The 19,890-nt window shown below is 39.7% G+C and overlaps 2 protein-coding genes across 8 annotated transcripts in view; one reads left to right on the top strand and one right to left on the bottom strand.

The window, feature by feature from the left end:
* dennd1a (DENN/MADD domain containing 1A) overlaps window positions 1-16,275 on the top strand; it is a 79,257-nt gene extending 62,982 nt beyond the window's left edge. For 3 of the 6 annotated variants that reach the window (XM_047372826.1, XM_047372823.1, XM_047372825.1), the window contains 7 exons: window positions 6,787-6,858; window positions 7,093-7,149; window positions 7,581-7,733; window positions 9,953-10,017; window positions 11,010-11,147; window positions 11,407-11,653; window positions 13,756-16,275. In XM_047372826.1, the coding sequence (XP_047228782.1) occupies window positions 6,787-6,858; window positions 7,093-7,149; window positions 7,581-7,733; window positions 9,953-10,017; window positions 11,010-11,147; window positions 11,407-11,653; window positions 13,756-14,805 (1,782 nt within the window). In that variant the 3' untranslated portion in view covers window positions 14,806-16,275. Of the gene's footprint in view, window positions 1-6,786; window positions 6,859-7,092; window positions 7,150-7,580; window positions 7,734-9,952; window positions 10,018-11,009; window positions 11,314-11,406; window positions 11,654-13,755 lie in introns of those variants that run through there. The other 3 variants (XR_007039336.1, XM_047372827.1, XR_007039337.1) reach the window with 3 other exon arrangements.
* Window positions 16,276-16,747: 472 nt separating this feature from the next.
* Window positions 16,748-19,890, bottom strand: part of tpm2 (tropomyosin 2 (beta)) — a 56,624-nt gene continuing 53,481 nt past the window's right edge. For both annotated transcript variants that reach the window (XM_047372829.1, XM_047372831.1), the window contains one exon: window positions 16,748-17,537. In XM_047372829.1, coding sequence (XP_047228785.1) covers window positions 17,455-17,537 — 83 coding nt within the window. In that variant the 3' untranslated portion in view covers window positions 16,748-17,454. The remainder of the gene's footprint in view (window positions 17,538-19,890) is intronic.

Raw genomic sequence — 19,890 nt, 5'->3', positions numbered from 1 at the left:
GGGGATTGTTGGTAAATGTTTGGACTTTAGGGTGGGAGGTCACTGCCTTTTATTAATATTTGTATCAACAGAGAGATGTAAATAGTGGAACTGATATTTAGTATAATATATGAGGTTTTTTGGCGTATTAAGGTATAATTGATATTTGGTCTAACAAATAGTAGAGCCAGACACACACACCGTAAACTAACTAAATAAAATCGATTCATCTCGAAATTCAAAAGGGCTTTATTGGTATGGCGTAAAAAGGTTTAGGTTGCCAAAAGAAATGAGAAATAAAAGCCAAAATATGTAATGATAGAGACCTGGAGCAGATTTGATTCTTATGAATGGGCACATGTAGCTTGTCCTTATAAAATGGTGTGCAATGTAGTTTGTCTGAACGGTGTTGCCGTATAACGACATCTACGGCAGGCGCAGGGCCCCAAGCAGATTTGACCACCTGAGCAGATCTGGTACCTACACCGGCAAACTATAATCATATAAGCGAACTTCGCCGAAGTACAGTACAGACCAAAGGTTTGGACACACCTTCTCATTCAAAGAGTTTTCTTTATTTTCATGACTATGAATATTGTAGCTTCACATTGAAGGCATCAAAACTATGAATTAACACATGTGGAACTACAGGGGTTGGACAATGAAACTGAAACACCTGGTTTTAGACCACAATAATTTATTAGTATGGTGTAGGGCCTCCTTTTGCGGCCAATGCAATGTCAGTTCGTCTTGGGAATGACATATACAAGTCCTGCACAGTGGTCAGAGGGATTTTAAGCCATTCTTCTTGCAGGATAGTGGCCAGGTCACTACGTGATACTGGTGGAGGAAAACGTTTCCTGACTCGCTCCTCCAAAACACCCCAAAGTGGCTCAATAATATTTAGATCTGGTGACTGTGCAGGCCATGGGAGATGTTCAACTTCAATTTCATGTTCATCAAACCAATCTTTCACCAGTCTTGCTGTGTGTATTGGTGCATTGTCATCCTGATACACGGCAGCGCCTTCAGGATACAATGTTTGAACCATTGGATGCACATGGTCCTCAAGAATGGTTCGGTAGTCCTTGGCAGTGACGCGCCCATCTAGCACAAGTATTGGGCCAAGGGAATGCCATGATATGGCAGCCCAAACCATCACTGATCCACCCCCATGCTTCACTCTGGGCATGCAACAGTCTGGGTGGTACGCTTCTTTGGGGCTTCTCCACACCATAACTCTCCCGGATGTGGGGAAAACGGTAAAGGTGGACTCATCAGAGAACAATACATGTTTCACATTGTCCACAGCCCAAGATTTGCGCTCCTTGCACCATTGAAACTGACGTTTGGCATTGGCATGACTGACCAAAGGTTTGGCTTTAGCAGCCCGGCCGAATATATTGACCCTGTGGAGCTCCTGATGGACAGTTCTGGTAGAAACAGGAGAGTTGAGGTGCACATTTAATTCTGCCGTGATTTGGGCAGCCGTGGTTTTATGTTTTTTGGATACAATCCGGGTTAGCACATGAACATCCCTTTCAGACAGCTTCCTCTTGCGTCCACAGTTAATCCTGTTGGATGTGGTTCGTCCTTCTTGGTGGTATGCTGACATTATCCTGGATACCGTAGGCTCTTGATACATCACAAAGACTTGCTGTCTTGGTCACAGATGCGCCAGCAAGACGTGCACCAACAATTTGTCCTCTTTTGAACTCTAGTATGTCACCCATAATGTTGTGTGCATTTCAATATTTTGAGCAAAGCTGTGCTCTCACCCTGCTAATTGAACCTTCACACTCTGCTCTTACTGGTGCAATGTGCAATCAATGAAGACTGGCTACCAGGCTGGTCCAATTTAGCCATGAAACCTCCCACACTAAAATGACAGGTGTTTCAGTTTCATTGTCCAACCCCTGTATATACTGAACTAAAAAGTGTGAAACAACTGAAAATATGTCTTATATTCTCGGTTCTTCAAAGTAGCCACCTTTTGTTTTGATTTCTGCTCCGCACACTCTTGGCATTCTGTTGATGAGCTTCAAGAGGTAGTCACCTGAAATGGTTTTCCAACAGTCTTGAAGGTGTTCCCAGAGATGCTTAGCACTTGTTGGCCCTCTTGCCTTCACTCTGCGGTCCAGCTCACCCCAAACCATCTCGATTGGGTTCAGGTCCGGTGACTGTGGAGGCCAGGTCATCTGGCGCAGCACCTATCACTCTCCTTCTTGGTCAAATAGCCCCTACACAGCCTGGAGGTGTGTTTGGGGTCATTGTCCTGTTGAAAAATAAATGATGGTCCAACTAAACACAAACCGGATGGAATAGCATGCCACTGCAAGATGCTGTGGTAGCCATGCTGGTTCAGCATGCCTTCAATTTGAATAAATCCCCAACAGTGTCAACAGCAAAGGTACCCCACACCATCACACCTCCTCCTCCATGCTTCATGGTGGACACCAGGCATGTAGAGTCCATCGGTTCACCTCTTGTGCGCCGCACAAAGACACGGTGGTTGGAACTAAAGATCTCAAACCTGGACTCATCAGATCAAAGCACAGATTTCCACTGGTCTAATGTCCATTCCTTGTGTTCTTTAGCCCAAACAAGTCTCTTCTGCTTGTTGCCTGTCATCAGCAGTGGTTTCAAACCTAGCAGCTATTTTACCATGAAGGCCTGATTCACACAGTCTCCTCTTAACAGTTGTTCTAGAGATGTGTCTGCTGCTAGAACTCTGTGTGGCATTGACCTGTTCTCTAATCTGAGCTGCTGTTAACCTGCAATTTCTGAGGCTGGTGACTCGGATGAACTTATCGTCCACAGCAGAGGTAATTCTTGGTCTTCCTCTCCTGGGGCGGTCCTTATGTGAGCCAGTTTCTTTGTAGGGCTTGATGGTTTTTTGTGACTGCACTTGGGGACACTTTCAAAGTTTTCCCAATTGTTTGGACTGACTGACCTTCATTTCTTAAAGTAATGATGGCCACTCATTTTTCTTTACTCAGCTGCTTTTTTCTTGCCATAATACAAATTCTAACAGTCTATTCAGTAGGACTATCATCTGTGTACTGTATCCACCTCCTGCACAACACAACTGATGGTCCCAACCCCATTTATAAGGCTTGAAATCCCATTATTAAACCTGACGGGGCACACCTGTGAAGTGAAAACCATTTCAGGTGACTACCTCTTGAAGCTCATAAACAGAATGCCAAGAGTGTGCGGAGCTGTAATCAAAGCAAAAGGTGGTTACTTTGAAGAACCAAGAATATAAGACATATTTTCAGTTGTTTCACACTTTTTTGTTCAGTATATAATTCCACATGTGTTAATTCATAATTTTGATGCCTTCAGTGTGAAGCTACAATATTCATAGTCATGAAAATGAAGACAACTCTTTGAATGAGAAGGTATGTCCAAACCTTTGGTCTGTACTGTATATTACCCACAATTCACTGCTGCAGGTGATGTTTTGAGCAAAAACCAATCACAACCATCATTGTAATCAACCATCAAATCAGAATAAGAACTGCATAAACTTTAGACAGTAAGCAAACATATATACAGTATATGAGGAGCTGGTTATCCAGACTCAACACTGTAAGATTCCACTGGCTTCAGAGTGATTCTGAGCAGTCAGTAGCCCATAACATTGAAATCACCTTTCAAACAAAAACCGGCACCGTGGCGAGAGTCTGGTGAAGCCTCCTTCACTTCCTACACTTTCTTCTCCAGAAAACAAGTGCTTGTTGCAGTTTTAAAATATATTTTTAGCAGCAAGATTGCAAAAACAGTGACGGGTTCCATGCAAGTCGATGACGTAACTCCTATTGTCCCAATTCTCCAATTTTGTATGCTTGGAACCGGCGCACTTCAAGCCATGCCTGCACTTTTACAAAGTACACACTTCATTGAGGGGCATAGGGTGTAATGTGGGTATTGGGACAGGGCCTTAATGTCTATGCGTGCTTAGCCGAAGTGTTGATTGAGGGCACAAAGGGGTCGGGGCTGAGGACCTCTCTGGAGAATTGGGACACACTACGCACTCGAACCCATCAATGGGAACGTGCAATTCAGGGACACAAGGGTGGAGGTGCGAATATAGGGACAGGGCCTAATATGTAGACACCTCTTTGACTGGGTTGGCCCACTGCTGAGACATAACAATGTGTTCGCTATATTGCTGGAGGTAAGGCTGCGATGTGAACTAATACAAACAAAGGGACTTTATTTCATAAAGCACATTTTAACAGATTTACGTTAATGCCTCACCTTATTTATTTATTCACATACACACACTTATGTTCGTGGATACAACGGAGAATAGGACCATGCTAAGAGAATTTTTAATTTTTTTTATTACAAGAATAAAGTCAGAATTTTAATGTGAACTCTTACAAAAAAGCACAACTCTCCATGATTTGGTTTGGACACCTAAACGTTTCAAACAATTCCATGCTGCACACATAAGAGGCATTTTGGCTCTCCAACTTGACTCCACAAAAATGGCAGCGATGTCGGAACGCCATTCAGCGTTCGATAGGGCGTCTACGTATTAATGTCAGTGACTATACTGATCTGGCATGTTTAGCTAATAGCTGCAGGTAGCATAAGTGTTACTGTTTGACCATCATTTGTTTACGTGGCGCTTCTTATAGATGGTCATTTGACTTGGTGATTGACATCCGCCAAGCTCATGTACACTGCACTGCTCCAGCTCAAAAAGCCTCAAAGGAAGTTTAACCTGATGTAAAACGTAAATTGATGAATCTGTGTTTGATTAATCTGCTATCCTCAAGGACACGGGTGTGAGACAAAAAAACAGATTTTTGGAACTGAAAGTGAAAGTAGTCGAACTGAATGTTTTAATACAACGAAACACGTTTTAAAAGCAAATGAATTTACTTTCAAACCATTAAATTCAGTTTCAGTTTAGTGAAATTCATTTTCAAACCATATCTGACAATATGCAAAATAGACTGAGGTGAAACAACATAAGAATATATCATATATCCGACGAACAGGACATATTAAGGTATTTGAATAGGAGGAACTCCGAAATGCTCTCTGACTTCCGCCTGAACTTTACATCAGAATTGAGAGGGTACTCACCATGAAGCTCAAGAATTTGACCCCTGCCCCACACTTGCTGATTGTCAGGTTTATGGACTACGCTGTTAAAGAAAACATCTTACGGCAGGCGTGGGCACTGGGAAACGTTTTGTTTGAAGAAGAGCAGACTTTCCTTGACCATGACTACTCTCTGGGGCATGGTTACCCAACAAGGGGATGCTTTGTCACCCTCATTATTCGCACTTGAGCCACTTGCAGAATTGATTAGGTCTTATACTCTGATTCAGAGAATTTTTTATAAAATAAATGTTCAACACAAATTGTCACTTTTTGTTGACGATATAATAATATTGTTTAAGAACCCTGTTACTGTCCCTGCTCTCCTTTACAGTCATAATGAATACAGTATAATTTCCGGATATAAGGTCAATACAAATAAATCCATGACTATGATGGTTGTGGGAGATTAGTCTTCCCAGTCAGATGATCTGGTCTCTTAAAAAATCTAAACAGGGGTTTAGATATCTTGGAGTATTTCTTATTATTACAATAACTAGCTGCTTTCTTCTAATTATAATAATTTAAGAAAATAAATAAAGATTTAACTAAATGGGATATCCTTCCACTTTCACTCCTGGGATGGACAAAATGTGTAAAAATAAATAGACTACTATTCCTCTTTCAGTCACTACCAGTTACTGTACCACAGTTCAATTTAAATCATTAGAAAAAGATATTGAGGTTCATCTGGCTGAGCAGAAGACCAAGAATAGGTTTTAATGCCATGTTAAGACAAATGAGGCCTAGGAATCACTTCAAGTGACCTGTACAGGTATTTACAGATTTTTAAACATTATTCATCACAACATTCAAATTGGGAATACATTAAAAGTGAACCAGCAAATATAATTTAATGAACAATTTGGAAACAATAAAAAAACAAGAATTTTTGATGTACAAAAAAACTAATAATGGATGTGCTACATAATACTGAGCACATTAAGGAAAAATGGGAGATGCCTTGTATGTACAGTTCTAGGACTCCCCCACATATTTTGTGGGGGAATCCAACACTCCTGGAAAGGTGTAAAAGATATGTTGAAGAGAATACTGAAAGGAAACATTCTTTTTGACCCTGTAATCTTCCTACTAGACATGTTTCCTAGCCTACCAACTTATGTTTAAAGCTCTCTGTAACAGTATATTTTCTTTTAATGATGTCAAGAGAAATGATTATGGTCAGTTGGATGAACCTGACCCACCAACCACTGATCATTAGATACAGCAAATTAGGCATATATACATGGTGGAACAATTAACTGATCAACTATAACTGAAATCAGAACTTTGAAAGACATGGAGACTTATCTTAACTATAGCACCTCTTTTTTTCTCTTTTTGATCTATTTATCTAGCTTAGTGCTGTGTGATGGCAAATGTAAAGTTTTTGTGATTTTCTGTTTTTTATATTGACGTGAAGGCTCAGTGTCAGGATAAAGCTGTTTGTATGTAAATTGCCTTGTTCTTGGTTGGCATAAAAAGTAAAAAAAACAAAATGACTTTTCTGTCATTTTAATTTTCTGTCTTCAGATAATTAGGAGCAGTAATATGTTTATGTGCTTGTCCATCTAACTGCAATTACTAGCTGGCTGCAGTTGACCGTTTGATATGAACACAGACTTTGTGTTATAGCTGTGTGACTTTTACCTCTAACCTCGTAATGCAAATGTTTTGAAACAGAAAGGGGGTGGAGCTATCTTCCAAACAGTGAAGACCAAGGCCAACCCAGCCATGAAGACGGTTTATAAGTTTGTAAGCGCTTATTCAAAACTATCCATCTAACACATTATTTTTATTTAATACCTAATCTGTCTATGGAAACTGTTTGAAAAGCACATACATGTTAAGTTGAATAGTTTATTCTCCTGATATTGCAACAGCCAACCTGATGCCAAGAAGTCAACTAATGACCTCTTGAGACTCACAACTGATGTGTTGCTTATAAGCTGCAAGAACAGTGAGGATCCGATTGTGTTTGTTTAACAGGCTAAGGACCATGCAAGAATGCGCATCAAAGAAGTCAAAAGCCGGCTAAAGCAGAAGGTACGTAACTTTGCTGCACCAAAAAATAACTCAAGAGTGCCATGGTTTCCCTAATCCAATCTCAATAGCCAGATCAGGATCTTTATGTAGGCTAGAAAGTTTGAGTTAGGTAAATGAGGCTCTTTATGTTTTTATTAATGTATTTACTATAACAAACACAAAACAATTACTATTACAGAATAAGTTACAATACGCTTTCAATACTATTTTAATTCTTATCCCATTTTCACTGCTCCAATGTTGCATGATGGAGGAATTGAAAATGATGTTTGGTGGAATATTGAGGTGCTTTTTGTAGTTTTTTTTTAAACAGAACAAGAAAACCAGTGCTTGTAAGAGAGCAATGCATAGATAAACCCTAAAACACAACTTAGCTTCCCCTACCTGAGGGTTATTCTTTTTGTCTACCTTCATGTGTTCCTCCTCTGCAGGAGCAGGGAGAGAATGGCTTCGCTACACCTGGGTCAGTAGTCAATGATGATGACAGCACAGCAGAATTTGCATTCTCCTCTGCTGCAGCCCTGAGGGATGAACCTCGGAGAACATGGGATGCCCACAGGCCAGTCACTGTGCACTTTGGACAGGTGAGCTAAAATTAACTTCAGCTGAAATACAATGGGTAGAACAAGTATTTGATACACTGCTAATATTGCAGGTTTTCCCACTTCTAAAGCATGTAGAAGTCTTTCATTTTTATCATAGGTGCTCCTCAACCCTGAGTGATGGAATCTAAAACAAAAATCCAGAAAATCACATTGTGTGATTTTTAAGTAATTAATTTGCATTTTATTGCATGACAGTATTTGATACATCAGAAAAACAAAACATAATATTTGGTACAGAAACCTTTGTTTGCAATTACAGACCTGGGAGGTTTCCTATAGTTCTTGACCAGGTTTCCACACAGGTTTCTGGACGACTCCTGCATACAGATCTTCTCCAGATCCTTCAGGTTTCATTGCTATCGCTGGGCAATGTGGACTTTCAGCTCCCTCCAAAGATTTTCCATTGGGTTCAGGTCTGGAGACTGGCTAGGTCACTCCAGAACCTTGAAAAAAGCCTTTTACTCTTAGTCCTGAAAGGACTGTTCAATAAGGCACGCATGAAGTTGTGAAGCACACATGTGGCCTTCACACACAGCTTTCTATTGAGGTGAGAGTTATTTACTCACCAAAGACAGATGGGCAGGCGTTCTGCAGCGTGGATATGGTGTCTGTAGTTGGTGTCCTGGAGGCTGATTCATCGCCCAATGCTGGACAGCAGGTCCTCAAACTGGGTCCTAGATTGGTGGAAGTTCCCCTAAAAAGCAAACGTCATCCAGATGCTGCTCCTGGAGTAGGTGGTGGTGCTCTCCAAACTGGTTCCGTCTCTCGGGGGTCTGGTGAACCCAGAGACGTTGACGCCGGCGCCGTTGTTCGGGTTTCTATAAATAAAGCACCATGACTAGCTCAGTAAAATCCAGGTCCGCCATGTTGAATTGAAACCGGCTAGCAGCAGATAGACGCTCCTCTTATTTGATGATGTGATGAAGTGAGTGGAGCGTTGTTGCCCATTGGCCACGCAAATTGCTGGCGAAATGTCAGGCAAGCGACAGCCTGAGAATGTGACAAAGATTTTGCTGCAATCGTCGTCGGTCGAACGCACCATTAGAAGACAGTGTCACACCTAGCAGCGGGGTCAACCACACCTCCTCTCTGTCGTGTCCTCGCTCAGCAGCGTCTCAGCAGCAAAGTGAATCACTCTTAAGCCAGGAGTTCTTGCCAAGAACGTTTAGGCTAAGATGGGAGCTCTCTGAGAGAACTCTGAAAATCTTTGTGAATGCAGGCCCTGGTCTACAAGCCCCGCTGTAAGAACTGTTTCATGGCTATACCGACTCGCTGACCTGCTGCATGCATTGTTTGGTATATTCTGTCAGAAACCAAATTGATAAAGCTTTATCAAATAGAACCCTGGGTAATATCTTTCAGCCAAGCTGTGCTATATATCCCAAAATTCTACTTGCGTTTTACTTTATATTAAATGCTCAAATTCAAACAAGCTGGGTTTTCCTGTCTCATAACTAAACTTTCTGACGATGACGGTCGTTCTTTTAGCTCAAATAGAGGAAATTAGAATTCAAAAACCTCCTTTATAGTTAGGACTTTGTTGCAGCTTCTCTAGGTATTTCTCCTTTGCAGTCTGTATATAGCTGAGATATTTTGCCACACTCTGTGTTGAGTTCTAATCCTTTCTGTTGTTTCTGCCAGCTACAACAGCTCCTTTACCTTTTCAAGCTCTCTGTTTATTTGGCGGAAGTAGACTTGTGCGAATATCTCTTTTAGTTCTGCCATTTACTGAAAGATTCCCTAGTTTTATCCTCAACATTAATTGGTTCAATACATTTTCTTCTAATACCATTGGTCTGAAGAAGTGCCTTTGAATTGAATATGAATAAACTGAATATGAATCGGTGATTCCATATTTGTACAGGGAATTGTGAACTTTCTTCTTCCTGTTCTGTTATGCTACATCCACAATGTCACCCCATCAGCTTGTCATGGATTTAGAGTACCTATTCTGGGTATTTATTTTAGCTTTTTTATTTTTCTTGTCCTGCAAATCATCATGTGTTCCACTAAAAACTTTCCATTCACCTCAGTATAGACAGCTCCTACACCAGTTTCAGCTCTCTTCCTCTCTGGTTGAGTTGTTTACTGTGTTTTTGGTGCACTGGAATATAGGCATTTTTACACAAGCATACGGTTGAAGAATGAAAGCCCTTATCACAGGTGGAGCTAGATTCTTTGCTCTATCATTACTACAGGCCCGGCCTCCAACGATGTTGAAGAGACCGAGCAGTAATGTGAGTCTGGAAAGCAGCTGTGACCAGTAAGCCTACCTTTTATTGTATACACTAAACATCTATGTAAATGTGTAAGTTGAAAATAAAAATGTATGTATGGCAAATGCTTAAAAGCTGCACTAAACAAGTGTGGATGTGTTTGTTATGCCTAAATGTTCTGACCAACATGGCTGAAATAATGAGATATTTATGCTAGAGATCATTTACTTTGCTGCACCTTCCATGGTCAGAAAGATATGCTTTGATACATAAATGGGGATATTATTTATTGATTTTCTGTTGAATTCAACACTACTGCGTTTATTAAAGAACCTGTACCACGTTTCTATTTTATGCATTGTAGAAAAATAAGTTGGCAGGTCAGACAACAAAGAAAACTGGATATCGCTATCAGTTGAAAAGCCTGATCAGTAGTTCTCTGTTATTCATCTTATCTACAGTACAGAAGCTTTTAATACTACAGTAGCTATGTATTTTGTCTTTTTATACTTGATTTTTAAATTGACAGTGCTTTTACTTAACATTTTTAAAACAAAATGATACAAAACATTTGCATAATAACTATTTCAGCCATTTTGTGGTCAGTAGTTTGTGAAAACAATTGGTGAAGTTAAGGTTTTGCAGACCAATGTAAATAGTTTTGCGTTAGATGATTTCTGATGTAGACAGGTAGGTTTGTAGTGTTGATTGTTTTTCTTGTGTAATTCTTAACAGCTAAAATTAGAAATAGTGAGTTGCTTAGTAATGTTGTAGTGCAGGAATTCAGCAACTCTACAAACTTATTTTGTCTTTTTAGAAATAAAAACTATTTTTATACCCAAGTAAAATTAATTAATACTCTGAATGTCTTTTGCTTACACATTTACAATCTTATGTCCAGTGAGACAGTATTACTTTATTTAAACCTAACTGGAGATCCTTCTTTCCTTAATTTCCTTCTTATTCCCTGCCTCTCTTTAACCAGCTAAATGATCTGTATGATGAACTGTACATTTCCTGTCTGCTTTCTTCTTTGTAGTTCTGTCCATCCTACTCGTCACTATACAGTGTTTCTGTCAGAGGATTCATCTGGGGACGAGCACCAATATGAGGATGAGTCCATCTCTGGCTTTCCTGACAGTTTTCTTTTGTCCACCCCTTTTGACTGGTCACCTTTGTATGCATCTCTTTGATTGTGTTAAATAAATCTTTTTTCACCTATTTCCTTTTTTTCCAGTGAAATATGTGCATATTTCTACCACTAGCATCATGTCTTAGAAATAAAGGAGGCAGTGAGAGTCTAATACTGAAGCTCATTAAGCTTTTTTTTTCTTGTCCTTAAGGTAACAGACAGGTGTTCCTTTATTTGTGACAAACTCTTGTGCGCCACAGAATAAAATAACCAAAGATCTCTCTCCCCCGCCCCCCGTCTGCAGGCCACAGCCATACCGCTCCCTCAAGGAGGTTGAGTTGATAGAAGGAGATGATCTTGGTTTGGGGGCAGAAAGCCACACTGCCCCTCCTAGTCCAGTTACTGAAAGGTTCTCCAATGTCAACCTCCTGGGGGACGTTTTTGGATGCCAGGATGAACCGGAGTGTCAACCAATCCATCTGGCTAAGAGTCTGGAAGACCTGAGAACACCTAAAGACTCTGAACAGCTCCAAGCCAGGTTTAACTTCCAGGTCAGTTGTCCACATGTTTTTAATTAGGACTTCAAGTTTTTAAATCACAAAACCCCAGCAGGCCTAAAAAAAGTTTATATCATAGCAATATTATTCTATGCAATATAGATGATGACATGACATGAAAGCACTATGTTTACAGAAAGCCATTCTAGAATTATGAGGAAACTATTGTTTATTTTTCATTGCGTAAATTAAGTTTTCATTGAATAACTTTAATTATTTGGTTTACATTAACAAACTCTTTATTTGTTTGTGACTTCAGCGACCCAGATGTGCTTTCAAACAGAAAAATGTCTCCATGTATTGTTTATGCAATTGAAACTAGTCATATTTTCTCATACATTCGCATTCTATATTGATAAACTAATTTATGTTTAGGCATGTCAGTTTTAGTCAAATTCCACTACTCTCAAAAACTTAAGGATACTCGGCTTTTGGGTGAAATTCCAGGATGAACCTAAAATGCAGTATAACCTTCAAGGGTTACCTTCTCTAAACCTTTGAATACAAATGTTCAACTGCTCAGTGTGTCAGTACCTTTTGCACAACTTGCTGTTTTCTAACAAGGAGCTCAATGGCAAAATTCCCAACAGCTGTTTGATCCATGAATCGACCAATATATTTCCTGGTTCAATCAAAATTGGTATTTAATTAGTCCTCCTCATCATGCTGTTCACATTTTGACCTCATGAGACCAAGATGACACCCAGCAATTGATCAACAGTCTCTTACCATTGCTAAGCTTTAAACAGGATGTTCTCAGACAGAAGTGGCCACTGAGCTTCGAGTGTCACAGAGGGTCATCAGCAGGTTGCAACAGAGAGACTGGAAGAGTCACAGAAAGGCAGAGAAGTAGACGTCCTTTGGCCACTTCCCACACTGATGACCTCTTTATTGTGAACAGTGCCTTGCGGAACTGGATAATAAATGCCACTCAACTCCAGGCACATTTAAGGGAGGTGAGAAGCATCCAAGTGTCTCATCAGACCAATCAAAACTATTTACATCAGTGTGCTCTGCATGCTAAAAGACCTGCAAGGGTACCTGAAAACAGCATCAGGCACAGGCATCATCGTCTTGCATGGACATGGGAACATTTATGCTGCTCTATGATGAAAGCCGATTCACGATGAGCAGAAATGATGGACGCCAATAATGTTGGAGACATCAAGGAGAGCGCTATGCATCAGCCACTGTTGTCACCACACCAGCCGTTGGTGGTGGTGTTATAATGTGGGCAGGTGTGTCTGGTCAATACACAACTGCTCTACACTTGTGAATGGTATAGTGACCATCCCATACTACCTGAATAACATCATTAACCCAGTCACCGTGGCCCTGCATGAACAAGACAGGTCTAATGTCATCTTCATGGACAACAATGGTCCAGCTCATCGAGGTCACATCATTAGGGAATGGCTGCTAGAGACTGGGGTACCTGGAATGGAGTGGCCTGCACTTTCTCCAGACCTGAATCCCTTAGAAAACCAATGGGATCAGCTGAGTTGCTGTCGAGAGGCTCGTAACTCTGTACCCCAGAACCTCATTGATCTGAGGGCCATACTTCATGAAGAGTGGGATGCCATGCCTCAGCAGATAAAAAGTTGACTTGTGAACAAGCATGAGATGGCATTGTCAAGCTGGAATTGTTGCTCAAGGTCACATGATACATTATTGAGAAACTGACATTTATTTATTTACCCACAACCGTTGTTGGCTTTTGTTTCAGTAAAATAGTTTGAGATGAAGAAAAACACCATTGCACGCTTCTACTTGAATTCCTGTACTTTCATGATATAATATCACTGTACCATGGACTTTATACGTTTTCCATCAAGTTCACCTGGAAGCCAAATATCCCTAACTCTCTTAGTAGTGTGTATAATCTATACTGAATTTTCACAGTTTTATCCATATAAATAAACTGAAACCAAAGGCCACACCTGGTAAAATAAGTTAAACGGTTTTGTAATAACAAGGATACGTTTCAGATATACAAGAAACAATAGTTGTAGAAGACGTATCTTTTATGTATCTGGGCTAACTGTAAAGGAACATAATTACTGCAATAGTCTTTTTTTTTCCCATTGTGCCTGCAGATGTTGGACCTGAGCATCAGTGAAAACTCCCGAACGCTTCCAGGGCTCAAGCTCACCAATCCTTACAACAAGCTGTGCACTTTAGGCCAAGATAAATCTCTTTTGCCTATCTGTGTGCCTCCTACTTGTGATGGACCTCCATCTGTCCAACTTCCAGTCCAAATAGAATCCTGTTCCCCTCTCCGTGAAACCTCTGACACGGCAGTAGACTCTTCAGACCCCTCTGCCATTGGCAACATAACCATTCCTCGTCCCCACGGAAGGAAGACACCTGAGCTTGGAACTGTTCTGGCACCCCCTGCTGTCCAGTCGTGGTCCAAAGCCACTGGTTATTGTGAAGGAAGAACTACTCCAGGAAGAGAAGAATTTAGGCAAGCCTTGAGCATGACCTCAAATGAATACCAGGAGAGGCCCACAAGAGCTGATGAGGACGTTGTCGATCTGATCAGTCTTTTGGACCCCTTGAACAGCTCAGCACAGACCAACCTTTCTGCTCTAACAGATCAGTTAGATTTCAGCACATCATCTGCATGCAAGCCAACACTACCACCCAGGCCCTACCCACAGGGTTTGCCACTTTTGCCACTATATCCTCACATATCACTGAATCCATTTGCCCAGTCTTTGCAGCACTACTCGCCTACTGTCAGTGGGAATCCCTTTAGCACAGTCTATGGACCTCCACCAGGCTCTTACATACATGCTTCTTCCCAGCCACAGTCGTTTTCTACGCTACCAGGACTCCACAGACAGCTATCCCCCTGCAGTTCCACTCTGCCCCCCAGCCATGGGCTGGCCCAGTCAGCATCCCCATCCTCAGTCACCTCTCTGCCTCGCTCCTCTGACAGCAGCCATGTTCTCTCTAGCCTGGTGGACTCCACCTCTGTCTTCAGCACACCTATGAACATGCTGCCAAAGCCACTGCAGGCACAAGGAGAAAATCAGAAACCAAAGGATCCTTTTGGGGACCTGCTCAATATGGCCACACCTGTTATACCACAGAAGAAGAAGGTAGAGGACCTTAGGAGGAAGTGGGAAACATTTGACTAATTCTGTGCATCATATGTGCTCTTTTCTCTGCTGTCGCTTTGTCTTGGTTTTTCTGTTGCTTCTAATGTTGCATCACTTCTGATACAGCCTGCATTCACTCATGCTGCTTCCAGATGTTGAAGAATATCAACTGAGTACGTGAAATCTGAGGGTGCTGCCTATATTTGCCACTACTCATTACAAAGGACTATAAATAACTCTACAGTTTATCCAAAGCAGGCTTAAATTCCAGAAAAGACCTGCCAAAAAATTGGGAACACAAGTTGTCATTGTGGTCTCAGCTGGTGTTAACTATCAAATTCTCAGTAAAACTCACTCAGTCATGCACACATGCTGCAGCAAAATCAAGCTTTGAATGATACCGTTTATGGTTTTGCCGGGTAATACTGTTAATGGAATCCACCTCAGTGACAGCATTTGCTGTCTAAAGGAACCTTGAGCTGCGAGCTGAAGGGATGAAGCCTTAGATCGGGACCTGTTAACAACAGTTATTAAACATGTTTAGATTGAGAGCTGAGCAGTTTGGTCATCCACTGGATTCAGTTTCATTACATTATTAGTTAGGCTGCCATGCCATGACTGGCCCCTTAGGTCTGTTTCAGGAAGTAAATCTTGGAGATTGGGGATTTGAAATGGCTTATAATCATAAGCAGGTGTGAAATGGACAAAAATAAAAACAGTTTTCATTGGTTTTCTGCTTGAGCTTGTCCTTAACTCTAGAATATCCTACGGCTGCTGTTGTGCATAGAGTTCATCTAATAGATTAGTGGTAATAACTCATACACTACACTGACAGTCTTGATCAAGAAGGTTGAAATCATGACATCCCCACCAGTTGTCCTCCTGGCATCATTTGTGCTGCTGCTGAGTTGTGTATCTACTGCTTGCTTTAGCAAGTTCAATCCCAACAGTCTATAGCATATTACTAATTGTCAAGACACTACTTTTCCATCTAGCTTCTTTTGGTGTCATCTGTATTTCCTACTAGCACATAAACACCCTCTAAACATCACAAAAGCACACTGTATTTTCCTAGCTAAACAAATGGTTGTGCCACTCCTTCCAGCCATTGTTTTTGAAATGCTTTTCTTGTTTCTTACATTGTGCTGTTTTCTCTTGGCCTTCATGATCAATCTTATTATATGCTTCTATACTTGACCTGTGAAAATGTGTTGCCTCTGTTCTTTAAAAACAACATATTTTAAGAAGACACACACAGCTCCAATAATGTCCCTACAATCATTTTAAAATTTATCTCTAAGTAAATATAAATAAGATTTTTGAAGCAACACGTTTGTATAGTGTTTTCACTTCCTGCATCTTTGTGCCAGTTTTACAGATTTTTTTCTCTGTTAAATTCTCACTTTCACAATAAAATAACTAAGTAGAAAGGAAAACAGCCCTGCCAGAATGGTCCTCCAAAGCCTACAGTTCATTGCTTGAATAAAAGTCAAGTTGTTGTTTATTGGAGATGTTTCACCTCTTTTTTTTTTTCTTTTTTTTTGTTATCTAAAATGCTTCTTCAGTTCTGATCTTAGATTAGAGGTTTCAGACTATTACTATTTATTAACATGTCACAGTCAAATGACCCACCACTGCTTTAACTTATTAGAGAATTAAAGTCATATAAGACTCTATTACAGATATGGAACTCTTCTAAATGGACATTTAGATCTAACGTGTGAAAAAGGTAATATTTCAATAAATAATCATTTAATTTTAAATATAATTTTAATGCTTTAAAAAAATATATTCATAGATTTTTAAGTGTTCTTTTTTTAAAAGTCAAAGCTCAATGGAGGTGCAAACCCTTGTAAAACACAAATAACGCCTTTAAAGATAAAAAAATATATATATAATTAAACGTTTTAAGAACATATGACACAGCATGAAAAATTGTGATCACGTTCTATCACAAAAAAGTAATAAAAAAACTTAGCTGTCATTTTTCAAATTTTTTTAATTGAATGATTAGTTTATTAGAACACAGTTCTTATTCAGTAGAACAAAATCCCAAAATGAACACACATTGAAGACTTGGAAAAACAAAGGGGAAAAAACACTCAAAAATAACTGTCATAAGATTTCTTTTTGTATCCTTCCAAAATAAAAGCATATGTCACACTAAGCTTTTTTTACTTATCCATTTGTAATGTGTGTGTAAATATATGTTGCTTTTGACTTGCATTAAGTCATTGCTGTTTGTTTATCCTTGGAATGTGTTCTCTGAGACATCCCTGAATATCAGATGGTAAACATTTATTCATATACATATTCACTACGACAGAGTATTAGGGCCAAGCTAACAGAATTATTTTTTTTTTAAATTAAAGGAATAAACTCTTACAAAAAAAACAGTTTTCCATTTGTTAAAATGAGGAATTCTGTTAAATGATTTGTATATTTTTTTATTGATAAGTTTTTTTTACTTGAGAATTTAATTGATTAGATTCTTCTGATTTATATGACTTACATCTATTTTTATTTACATTCCAAGAAACAATTTGAACACATAAAAAGGGCACTATAAATGGACATTTTCAGTTGACAGTGAAAATAATCAGGCACTGTCTTTTAGAGTGGATGCAGAGAAAATATTCCTCTCCTCAGATGCTTCAGGGGTTCATTCATCCACCTCTGTGGAAGCTTCTATAGATTGTTGAGTTCGAGCAGGGTTTGATCCAGCACCTGGTGCATGTCCAGATTCTCTTCTTTGGCCTGGGCCAGCTTCTCTAAAGTAGAAAAAGAATAAGTGAGCTTGGTATTGCATCATTGACACATATATAGTGGATAATGTGATTATTTATAGCAATGTAAATGTATGCCAACCTCATTTGTATGTTTTATTGGTAAATAGTCTGAATTTGTATAGTGCTTTTATAAAGATTTTAACATTTTTGATAGAACTGGTTTTATATATATTCTAAGAGAGAGATTGGCACTGGAGTTCAACAGGAAGGTCCACAAGGAGCTCTTTACTTTATATAGGCCATTTAGTAAAATAATATGATTTTGAACTTTTTCACATGTCACCTTATAACTCCAAACTTCAGTGTATTTTTATTTATTATATATTACAGCTGTTAAAGAAGGTTGGCTCTGTTCTTAAGACCGTTGCAGAACTTCTAGAGAGGATTGTACAAAGAAGAATTCTTCATAAAATAAAGAGCATTATGGTCAACCCTGAGCATCCTCTTCATCAGACAACAGTGTCTTCAGGCTTCTTCAGATCCGCTGTAACACAGACGACCGCAGGAGATCCTTCCTGCCCACAGCCATCAGCATCTACAATTATTCTATGAGGAAAATTAGTTGAAATTTCTGCAATATTTGATTTTCCTTGGGTGTTGAAGTATTTTTGAATTTGAACTGAACTTGAATATTTTATAGATTAAGCTGGATTCATTTTAGAGGTGGTGGAGAAATAACGGGTCAAAGTACCTCAAAATGTTCATCCAGTATCCAACATCTGACAGTGGCGGTCAGTGGATTACTGGAGGTCCAGGACTGAGCATGCTCTTCTCTATGTATGACTCGTTATTTCTCCAAACCTCTACAGTAGAATTATGAAATATCTTTTCTGGTTATAGTACAGATAGCCCTTTAATATAATCTGAAGAGAGTGTGTTGTTAACTCCCATGGTTTTGGAGAAATAAATTGCTGAAAGTGGGAGAAAAGCATATAATGGATGAGCATTAGTAGGTATGTTGACACGTTATTTCTCCAAAACTCTACAGTAAAATTATTACATTTTTTTACATAAAACATGAATGTGAAAGTTGTAAAAATGTAATTAATATAAATGTTCTGTAGGTTACTTTTCTGTTTTCCTCTTATTTTCTCAACCGTTGCCAGGATCGGCGTCCTTTCTGCTCCATTACCGTAAAGCACCTTGTATGCGCGACGCTTATCTTTAAGAGAGAGCTGGTGTCGGCTGCGTGACCGCGGATTTATGACTGTCGGCTCACTTGACAGCAGTTACCTGCTGAGTGGGCTCACCCCAGTTTCAGTATAAATGATGAGACCGGACAAGCGGTTCCCATATAAGATGTTTTTTTCTTCAGCCTTTAGAAACCAGTAAAACCCAGACCTTAGTTTTGAAGATATAAAAACTTGGATGACTTTAAATTTTCTGCTTCTAATTTCAAACAAGACAGAAGTTGTCGTCTTTGGAACGGAGTCTTTAAAAAAGAAACTGCTTAGTCAATCACTTAACCTGGATGGCATTAAATTGACCTCCGATAATAAAGTAAAAAACCTTGGTATTATTTTTGACCAGGACATGTCATTTAAATCCCATATTAAACAGGTTTCTAGGATTTCCTTCTTTCATCTCCAGAACATTGCCAAAATTAGAAATATCCTATCCAGGAGTGATGCTGAAAAAACTAGTCCATGCATTTGTTACTTCAAGGCTGGACTATTGTAATTCTTTACCATCAGGATGTCCACAAAATGCAGTTAAAAACCTTCAGCTGATTCAAAATGCTGCAGCAAGAGTTCTGATGAAAATTAAAAAGATAGATCATATTTCTCTTATTTTAGCTTCCCTTCATTGGCTCCCTGTTAAATCCAGAATAGAATTTAAAATTATCTTCCTCACATATAAAGCCCTTAATGATCTAGCTCCATCATACATCAGAGATCTGATTGGTCCATATGTTCCTAACAGAGCACTTTGTTCTCAGACTGCAGGTTTACTGGTGGTTCCTAGAGTTTCTAGAAGTAGAATGGGAGGCAGATCCTTTAGTTATCAGGCTCCTCTCCTGTGGAACCAGCTCCCAGTTTTAGTCCGTGAGGCAGACACCCTGTCTACTTTTAAGGCTAGGCTTAAAACTTTCCTTTTTGATAAAGCTTATAGTTAGAGTGGCTTAGGTTATCCTGAGCTATCTTCCTTATTTTTTTACCTCTGTCTTCTTCCCTCCCTGTTGGATGGAGTAAGGGGGAGTCAGGTTTAGCCTAAACCGGCTCAGTTATGGTTGAGGTGCAAACACACCCTCCATTTCTGCTACCTGTATGACCCCCTCTCTTTTCCAATGGTTGTGGTCAATCTGACAGAGAGAGGTATCCCAATCGTTGTGGTT

Source organism: Girardinichthys multiradiatus, chromosome 8 (genome assembly GCF_021462225.1).
Source record: "Girardinichthys multiradiatus isolate DD_20200921_A chromosome 8, DD_fGirMul_XY1, whole genome shotgun sequence".
NCBI lineage: Eukaryota > Metazoa > Chordata > Actinopteri > Cyprinodontiformes > Goodeidae > Girardinichthys > Girardinichthys multiradiatus.
Note: the sequence above shows the minus strand (reverse complement) of the source record. Positions and strands in the feature narration are given on the sequence as shown.